The sequence below is a fragment of the Prorops nasuta genome, unplaced genomic scaffold (genome assembly GCF_024137725.1).
Source record: "Prorops nasuta isolate Cenicafe-Biocafe unplaced genomic scaffold, Cenicafe_Pnas_1.2 PNAS00025, whole genome shotgun sequence".
In the NCBI taxonomy this organism is placed as follows: domain Eukaryota; kingdom Metazoa; phylum Arthropoda; class Insecta; order Hymenoptera; family Bethylidae; genus Prorops; species Prorops nasuta.
In genome coordinates, this window is record NW_027116822.1 from 3,485,015 (window position 1) to 3,494,792 (window position 9,778).

Below are 9,778 nucleotides of genomic sequence, written 5' to 3' on the forward strand. Positions count from 1 at the left end.
TAGAATTGGCGTAATTATGTCAAGTTTCGACTCATTTTCATCGAGAAAAATACGCACAGTTCAAAATTATAAATAAATCATTTGTTTAACGAAAGTTGCAAAAGTTTCAATCTTAGCTTATAGCTTTTGTCAAGACTGTTTATGTTTTGGTTGTTTTTATGGCGCTTGCGCTCGGCACTGCCGATCGGCCTTCGACCACTTCAATAGGCTCAAGTGGATGTTTGGATTTGTATTTCTCTTAGTATTTTAATTCACAGAATCTTAGCATTTTTGATGAATGCGACCAAAACAATCTTCCTCTTTAAGAAAAGAGCTACTGTAATCGATAATCTTTAATTGCAAATAACTATTTAACTAAGGGTGCTAGCAAAAAAGTTTTTAAAACTTTTTTACTTAGATTTTTGTCCCCTATCCAATGGTATTGGCATGACCATCGTTCGTGGGACACCTTATATATAATAATTTATAAACAGTGTCGCAAAGCTAAGCTATACCAATTAGGCACGATTGGTCCCGACGGACAAACTCGATCGGGAAATTCTTTTACAGCGGAATAAACGCGCGAGGGCAATTTCGATTTATCGGTAAGGAGATAGCAGACTCTGGGGTCTCGTCAAACTCAAGATTCTCCTGTCCCCTGTGCTCTTCCGACTGATATATACGCATGATAAAACACACAGAGCTAATTCTCCATGTCTACTCCGAGTTATACGTTGCCACTATAGGATAGAAATATTAAATGAGATCTTTCCCGCGTTAAATATTTCAGGAACGATTACTCGTGGGAGCGGAGGAATAACTTGTTCGCGTAGGCCACGAAAATTGGTGGCAATATTAGTCTAATGGAGAGAGGTTGAAAGCTTCTTAATTTTTTATCGATATACGTAAACAAACGCTGATTCCGTTGTATCAGCCGCTGCGCGCGTCACGGCACTCTGCATCCACATACGTCTTCTTTCCTCTCATCTTTTCTCGAAAATAACGAGGTCCCTGGACAAAAGCGAGTCGGCGTTCTTGTGTCTTGCCGGGGAGAGAGTGTCGTTACGTAATAATATTTCTGAAAATGTAACACGTTAGGAACCGCTCGTTGGCAATTGCAAGGGCACCAGAAACAAGCAATTTAGTCCTCAGAGCCGCGGGAGTATGATCTCTTCAGAAACTACACTGGCCTCTTCTCCTCTTTTTCCTCGCATCTCTTGATTATCTCGCTTTTCCTCGTCGTTGTCGTCGTCGACGTCCTTTTGTTCCCCTTCGCCAGCGCAGCTCTGACCAAACAACCCAACAGTTTCTGTTGACATTCTACAATTTCCCCGGGAAACGGATGAGGCATCCCCCGGAATGAGCGCCGCTGACGTGACGTCACCGTGAGTTCAGTGACGTCACGGACCGTTCGATACAGGGTGTTTCAGTGGTGGGGGCTGCTGGTTCACCGAGATGAGAGCAAAGAAAAGCGCGATCACCACCGGGGATTCGGTGGTGCTGCGGTACTCTAAAGTGTGGTAGGAGTGGAGAGGGGGGGGGGGGGGGTGGGAACTTGAAATAACTTTTCACGCTGCCTTACACACGTTACTGCTATACCGCCGCGCCATACACAACTGTACAACGCACAAGATCAAAGAACGCGGTTGACGAATACAAGCTCGCAGCATCCTGGATCGATATACATATATGTATATATATATATATATATATACCATGGACTATAAGATCGTTGCAAGAAATTCAAATGACGAAACTCGCGGAAAGTCTTTCGTCGTATCACCACCGAATCAATTAAACTCTTTAATATTTATTATTCTGCTGTTTGCTCAATCTGTTTTTAAAGAGGAATTTAAAGTTATGCGCAGTGGCGGGAGGAGGAGAGATTTTTGGTTGAATTTGTTTAAAGAAGAGAGAGGAATTTGGCTGTGCTCGTAAATTTGCGGCTGTTTAACGATCGGGCTGGAAAGGAGCAATTGCCATAAATCAATGAATGTTTAAAGAACTGGCGCGCGTTCATGTGCGCCTTGCGGAATCGAGTGCAGCTACGCGTTCCTCTGAAACGCGAGAGGAACGGCTCAGCTCGGTTCGGCTCTGCTCGGCTGAGTGGCCTCAGCCCGGAGAGCTTCTCAGCAAAAATTCCCTCGGCTCGCTCCTCTCTATATATATATAGAGAGAGAGAGAGAGAGAATACCGTGATATACGCAGTAAAACATAGTATACGGTTACGATTGGAAAAACTGATAAACTGAGATAACTGCAATCGGTGCATGATTTCCACTATTACCTTTCCAGCATAAATTTTCTACCATTTCAGACAAATACTTCTTTCGACAATTGACTAGATATAATTCAAGTATTGGCGCAAAAAGAGGTGCGAGTCAGTAGATGAGTCAAGTGGAGAAAACAGTGTTAATATTAAAGTTGTTTCGAAAACTATATGAAAAGCAGTGGAGCAGGGTAATAAATAATTCTAACATACACACGAGTCTCGTGGAAAATACCGTCTTTTTTCGAAGCGTCGAGATACTACAGAACTCACTCTTATCGAGTGAAAAGTAATCAGCTTACTATTTCCAGAGGTCGCACGTATCTTTTGTCTCGTAAAATTCATCGTTCGTTAGCTTTCTTTACGTAATCGTGATTGTCACGCATGAGGAAGTAGAGGAATTCAAGATGCACGTCACTTTGATATATTTTACCATTTTCTTTCTCGACTTCGTAACCCATGCAGTTAAAGAAGGTACTGGGACATAACATACAATCATTATTTATATCACTGTTTTTAAAATGGCGAGGAAATGGATAATGGAAATAGCAAAATCTATCTCCGAAAATTCCATTTCCAATTTGAAATTACGAGCGAGGGTGTATTTCACAGACAGCGGTTATTGGAGGAGCAAGGCGAGGATGGAGATAAGGAGATCGCTGTCTTACGAATGGAACACCAACGAAGCAAAGAACGTTATCATTTTCGTGGGTGACGGTATGGGCCCCAATACGATTACCGCCAGCAGAATTTTCAGATCCGGAGAAACGTCTTCTCTGGCTTGGGAAGACTTTCCCCACGTTGGTCTGTTAAAAGTGCGTGCGTCGACGGAACGACCAGATCGTGCACGATTAAAACGCACTCGGACTAATTCTCGCATAATTTCTTTCCAGACTTACAATACGAATAAACAAGTGCCAGATTCAGCGTCAACGGCGACCGCTCTCTTCGGGGGAATCAAAACGAATTACGAGGTGGTCGGCGTTAACGCGAACGTACCGCTCAGGGATTGCGAGGCCAGCTTGAATACCGACAACCACGTTGAGTCTATTTTCAGCTGGGCGCAGGCAGCCGGTAAAGCGACAGGTCTGTATTATCGACAGTGGGTAAGGCCCGGTCGATAACGCGCGCCCGCGCGCTCGCCGTCTCGTTTGCATTTTTAGATCCAATTGGGAAGAGAGATTCTGGCTGATTATCTTTCTGCGACAGGTTTCGTGACAACCACCCGCGTGACTCACGCGACTCCCGCACCGTTGTACGCACACTCGGCCGATAGAAAGTGGGAATGCGAGTCTCGGATGCCGCCCAATGCAACGCGCTGCAAAGATATAGCCAGGCAACTCATCGAGAACGAGCCGGGCCGAAATATCAAGGTACTCGTCACTGTTTACAGTCTCTACGCCACTCGTATCGCGTATGCTCGCTGGAAAGCGTCCACCGACTAATTAATTTATACACAGGTAATCATGGGGGGTGGAAGACAGACGCTCAAGTCCAATGTCGAGGCAACGGAGTCCGATCCACTGGACGCTTGGGCTTGCTCCAGACAAGACGGACGGGACCTCGTTGACACGTGGAAACGCGATAAATCAGCTCGAAAAGTGAAATTCGCCGTGGCGGAAAATAACGAGCAGCTGCGTAAGGTCGATACCGACCAAGCCGAGTATCTTCTGGGTATTTTTGCCAATAGTCACATCAGCATGGACTGGAAAAGAGATCAAGGTCCAAAGGGTCAGCCGAGCTTGGAAGATATGACCGTGAAAGCGTTGAAAATTCTGGAAAAATCTGCCAATGGCTATCTCCTAGTCGTACGTACCGTTCCTCGCGTTATTATTCAACGATCGGATGACAATTCGTTGCTGAAAAATATTTAATCGAGCGACCGTTCCCAAGTTAGGTCGAGGGGGGATTGATCGACTTTGCCCATCATCGTGGCCAGGCTGCTCAGGCTCTGCGAGAGACGGTGAGGCTATCGGATGCCGTTAACGCCACGCTGCAAATCATTCGCACGGAGGACACTCTCTTGATAGTCACGAGCGATCACAGTCACTCGTTGGCGTTCAATGGATACAGCGATAGGGGGACATCGATTTTGGGCATTGCTCAGAGGTCCAAGCACGATAATACAGCGTACACAACTTTATCGTACAGCACTGGTGGACCAAATAATTATGCTTACGAGATTACGAATAATAAGGCTGTACGAGTGGATCCATCGCGATTCGATACAAACGAGTTTACGTACAGTCAGCAGGCTGCGATCATCACTGACGAGGCTTATCACGGAGGGTGCGATGTTGCAATATTTGCGATAGGTAATATACACGCTCGACTAAAATCATTGAATGAACCGATACATCGATCGACCATACTTTTGTAAATGTTGCAATTTTTTTTCTCTCTCTTTTCTTTTTTCAGACAATTATATTTTTTCTCCTTTTTTCAAGGTCCATACGCACACCTCTTTCATAGCGTACACGAGCAGAACTACGTAGCAGAAGTCGTCGCATTTGCATCGAGCATCGGGGAATACGGAAATAAGGAAAATTCAGCGAGTATCTTCGCAGTCGATTGCATTTTAAGCTTCGGTCTATTTTTAACAATGCTAATGTGATTTGTACCAAGTCCAGGATCGCAATGACAAAATCATCCAGCATAATATTCGTTAAAAAATGTTCGTGGACGTAGTTTATTTCATACTTGAATTTACATACATTCACATTATGGATTAATTTAATATAAGTGGTAGTGCAAGTGAGTTCCAACGTACACTTGGCTCCCACTCCATCACAGGCTTAACAATCTTCGGCACGCACCTATCGAGTTTCTTATAAAAAAAAACAAAAAACGAAAAAAAAGAAAACTCGTGCATTGTCTCTAATTCGATAAAAAGTTTAGTGGAATAGCGCCGCAATGAAATAAATCTGGTATTTTCTTATATAAATGTGTATATATAACATACGACCTTATTTACAAAGAATTATGGTTAAAGAATTTTCAGTCTTATGCTGCAGAGGATAAGGTACCACGACTATTGTTACTTGTCAGCTACGGTAAATCGGTTCGTAACTATACATTCATATATATATATATATATATAGAGAGAGAGAGAGAGAGAGATGGGCAAACGTACTTGCGCGAGCTTGACGGTAAGCAATATTACATCGTGTAAGTTGCTGCATGCTTAATGTCTAATAAAATCACCGTTGCATTCTACTCTATTCTACTCCACCTATATCCTCTAGCTTTGCACAGCGATTGCGATAGTAGACGGCCATTTCACTAAATACAATTGAACGGAAAAACGAAGAACATGAACGAAGGAAGGACTCGTTTTGCCAATCTATCTCTCCGCTTGCGAAATTCTACAGTTTCGACGAAAAAACAGGAAATATTTTAAAGACTATCATTCGAAGGAGCTTGAAGAATGAGTCAATTTTATATAAAGTCCTATACTAGTTATTAAAAAAGAAATATGGAGAAAAGGGGATTTAATTTTAGAAATCTCGGGATAATGATTCTTGTCACAGTGTAAGGAAGGAAGGAAGGAAGGAATCAACTGATTCAATTCTAATTAACATTATGAAAATCTTACGATCTAAAGAGCCCTACCAGCCCCGGTTCTTCGGCTTCATTCTCGCTATCACTCCTATATTGTCTAGTCCAAATGAGTTCTGGCCGAAGGATCGGAGAGTGGAGAAAAATCAAGCAGTCGAGAATATATCACTGTACTTTCCGTTTCTCGGCGGAGCTAACGCCGTACGTCAGAGTCTCGTGTAACAAAATCTTCAAGGTTATACCGCCGAGGAAGAGGAGCGCCGTAATTAAGAAAATGAAGCCCGGGGTATATTTGCCGATGATCATCAGGCTGCAGAGGCCAACCAGCTGAAAGGCGATGATCAAGGACGCCACGTACACGGCTATCACAAGGAACACTGGATTATTCTGTTTGGGCTTCTTCCTCTCGAACTTCTGGAAGGAAGATGGAGCGGTGACCTTGAGAATGTCCTCCGAGTGCTCCTTCCTCTCGACGCTCCCCGACGGTTCGGCGCTCTGGATTCTTCGAAGGATTGTCTTCCGGAGGCTCTCGTATATCACGAAGAAGCTCTCCGTTATACCCTTGAGGATGTGATTCAAGCACAGGTTCACTTTACGCGCTATCGGATGCGACTTTGAATTGTCGTACGAGTACAGCAGATACGGGAAGAGATTGAGATTCTGACAGCAGTGACGAATCTTCTCCATGGACGGATGCCGGAACAGCATTGGTGGACCACTGTAGCTCCCATCTGTTAATAGAACAAAAATACAATGTATATATATATATATAATTACTATTCCACTCGTACAAGCTAATCGCACAGATTACGGATAATCTCTTGGCTAGAGTACTCGAAATACACAGCGCTTACGTAATTTCTCAAAAGTGCAATTGTCCCCTTAAAGTGCGATAAAAGAGTGAGAAGATAAAAAAACAAGCGCTAAATTATTCAATGAATAAAGAAATTCATTCAATTCACCTTTGATCATATTGGAGACTCGTCGGACAAGTGTGGTCTCACCCTTGACAACGACTCCGTCCTCCTTCACGATTCCTGTGATCTTCGACATGTCTACTATCGTACTGCTCGTTAGATTATCCGGGGATTTTCTTTCCTCGCTTGATCTCCCTCCAGAACGATCTTAACTCCGGCTACACAAACTCTCCCCTCTCCTTCTCGACGTCTCGGCCAGAAAGCAGATGTACGTAGAGAGTATGGTCTTCTGAAAAACAAGATCGGCTCGTAATCAGTGGAATCATTGGATTGGCTCGGCGGCTGGGTGGTGAGGGGAAGGGGAGGGGAGGGGGGGGGGGGGGAACATCCATACGTTATATCTCGCAAACATCCGGAGGAATGTAAAAAAAAATGGCAGCGAGAGAGAAAGACAAAAACAGATTTTTCTCGACAAAAACAGAAATGGTGTAAACCACTGACATTTCTGCAGCAGGTCGACGACGAGGACGACAGGCCACTGCAGAGCCATAAGTCAACGAGATCCAACGGTTAACGTTCTCCCGGGCCTGGGGGATTCGCGAGCAACCAGTTCAATGGTACTGAAAAACTTGAGACATTCGCGATACTGCCGGAGAGACTCGACGAACTCGCAAAAAGAATGAAGAAGACGCACACGAGTTACCGGCCTCGATAGCCTAACACGACCCCAGATTAATACTTAAACTTGCTACCAATAAGGCAAATCGTAGCGAGATCTCACCAGTGACGCCTCTTCTTGGTACCAGCTCGAACAACATTCGAAAGCACGTGGTACAGCGTCACTCCGGAGAGGAAAGCACGCGATTGCTCATCCCCACGATCTCGGCCCTTGCGCCCTCTATTCCGCACCTCGATACTCTGCCTCCATTCGCAGTGATTTTATTTACCACTTTTGCCTCCTCGCGGAGCGAAGCGAGTATCAACCGGGAGAACCGTACTGGCACCTTCTATTTTTAACCAAAGACGGAATTATCGCAACGCGAGCATAGAGTACGCGCACCGTGCGTACCTTGCTTCGTCCAGTGCACCATGTAGAATCATCCGGATGTTCGGCGAGTACCAGCGTATATAAAGTATATGATTTCACTGCCCCCCCTCTTCTTCTCTTATCAATTAGATTATACCGTTTGCGACAGCGATGTATTTTGCATAGTCGGATGTACATCCTTTTAACCGCACTGAGTTGGTTTTAAGGATGTTATTTGTAATCGCGCGTCGCACACTCTATTCTTTTGTTACAATATTTACTTCACCGTCTCTGCACTTGTACCTTCTTTGTCAGTTTCGACTTTATGTTATTTTTTTTGTTTTTGTTCAACTGTTTCTACCAAAGAATAAGCAAGCTTTTGTTATTGGTGTGTAGTATGTTTTGATTTTTTCCGTGTTTTCCTTTATGCGAAAGATTGTACATTTGACTGGGAAAAAGGCAAGGCTTTACTGACCTTGTTAGAATTTACATTCATCGATGTTACGCTGTTCGGCGCATTGAGAGCGGAAGTGCGTTAAAACCTGGTAATAATCGAGTCGATTGAAGAGCTAAATCAAAACGTTGATTCGAACCTGGAAACTTCTACCCACTGATTTTCCACGTCAGAGATTCGTCGCATAAATGGAGTAAAATACGAGTGTCGATACCGTATTAGGGTTCGAATCCTCGGTCATATACAACAATGTTTACTCATGCCTCAAAACAACCTCTACTTGCTCGAATTCTTGCGAACGGTGAAAAAAGCTGTCGTTTCTCAGAGCTACGGAGCACGCGAACCTTCCGCGAATCAATAACATTGTGCTAGAACGAGGATTATACGTGAGAGAGAGGTTGGGTTGGGTTGGGTTGGGTTAGTACCTCTCTTCAACCCGGCCCCGATCAACGGAACACACACGACGGGGAAAGAACGGCACGTTTTGAAAGGACCGATAAGTCGTCAATGTTCGAGCAATTATCAACGCGCAAAACATAGAGGAACGAGCTTAAAATATAAGAGAGAATTGAGGTGCGATAAAAGTGAATATACGCGCAGGTATCACTCACCAGTACTTTGTGTTTACATGAGTGCGGTGTACACTCGAGTAAGCAGTAGCCACGAATCATACACAGCTCTCGTTTCTCTCAGCTTCCGCTCCTGTGTCTAACTGTATTTCTTGTAAAGATTGAAGACTATGGGAAACTCGCGAAAAATGCCCATTCTACGCAGGCTGACTTTTTGACACTAATCGATAAACGACGCGCGTCGCGCACGAGTTTTTAGGTTAGATTGGGGAGCGAGGAAGCTCGCACCGACTATGGCAGGATACGAACGAACGCCCCGACTGGGTCGACTGGCTGGACTGAGCTGAAGTAGTTGCTGAAACTGAAATGCTTCGAACGGATTTACCAAGAGCACGGCAACGCTCGGGTGGCGACCTCGTGCGCTCTGCGTGTATCCGTCCTTCGTATATACTGGAAGACGATTGGTCGGGCCGTCGTGAGCCGCCCAATCCAATACAATCTAATCTTCTAAGGTTCTGCGTTTACAGAAAAAAAGGCTCGTTGGAGACTAGGTTGATGCCCGCGTTGCGCGCGGATGTGGGACTAATCACGTAGTCATCACGTGCCTCGGGGTTCCTTTCGCCCAGGCCTTTAAATATATTTCTCTCGAGATACCTTTGTAACGTTCTCTTCTCTTTAATAAAATGAAACCTTTCTCATCCCTCCCCCAGTCACTCGGTTATTTTTAAAATACCCTTGGTTATTAATTAAGAAAACAGAGAAATACTGCAAAATTTGTCTCGTTGTTCTTTTACCGCCTCGACGTGACAAAAGCATGGTACCCATCTCTCGTTTTCTCACTGCAATTAAAAGCCTATAATCTGCTTTGTAAATTTCTCTATCGATTAAGGCTCAAGTATGGGAATGCCAACCTGAAGATTTTTTTAGCTACTTTAGCAATAGCGCAAGACGCGTACATGTCTCTGTGAAAACCCAAACAGCGGGTCTTTTTTTCCGACCTTCGGA

General features: G+C 44.4%; 2 protein-coding genes across 7 annotated transcripts; one reads left to right on the forward strand and one right to left on the reverse strand.

The window, feature by feature from the left end:
* The first annotated feature begins 2,649 nt into the window (after positions 1 to 2,649).
* LOC136782218 (alkaline phosphatase-like) lies at positions 2,650 to 4,862 on the forward strand. Its single transcript, XM_066741486.1, has 7 exons — positions 2,650 to 2,722; positions 2,861 to 3,063; positions 3,142 to 3,334; positions 3,458 to 3,621; positions 3,709 to 4,056; positions 4,146 to 4,563; positions 4,696 to 4,862. Exons 1-7 carry the CDS (start codon positions 2,656 to 2,658, stop codon positions 4,860 to 4,862), a joined length of 1,560 nt encoding a protein of 519 aa, XP_066597583.1. The 5' UTR covers positions 2,650 to 2,655.
* An 806-nt stretch (positions 4,863 to 5,668) lies between these two features.
* On the reverse strand, positions 5,669 to 9,190 carry LOC136782219 (uncharacterized). 6 transcript variants are annotated; one of them, XM_066741488.1, is made up of 3 exons: positions 8,816 to 9,190; positions 6,769 to 7,009; positions 5,669 to 6,537 (listed from the first exon to the last, which is right to left on the reverse strand). In XM_066741488.1, the coding sequence occupies exons 2-3, from the start codon at positions 6,857 to 6,859 to the stop codon at positions 5,972 to 5,974; spliced, it is 657 nt and encodes a 218-aa protein (XP_066597585.1). In that variant the 5' UTR covers positions 6,860 to 7,009; positions 8,816 to 9,190; the 3' UTR covers positions 5,669 to 5,971. The 6 variants fall into 6 exon arrangements, with proteins under 6 accessions (XP_066597585.1, XP_066597584.1, XP_066597589.1 ...); XM_066741487.1 differs by having other exon boundaries at positions 6,769 to 7,012; XM_066741492.1 differs by lacking the exon at positions 8,816 to 9,190 and adding an exon at positions 8,226 to 8,500 and having other exon boundaries at positions 6,769 to 7,012.
* Positions 9,191 to 9,778: the final 588 nt, after the last annotated feature.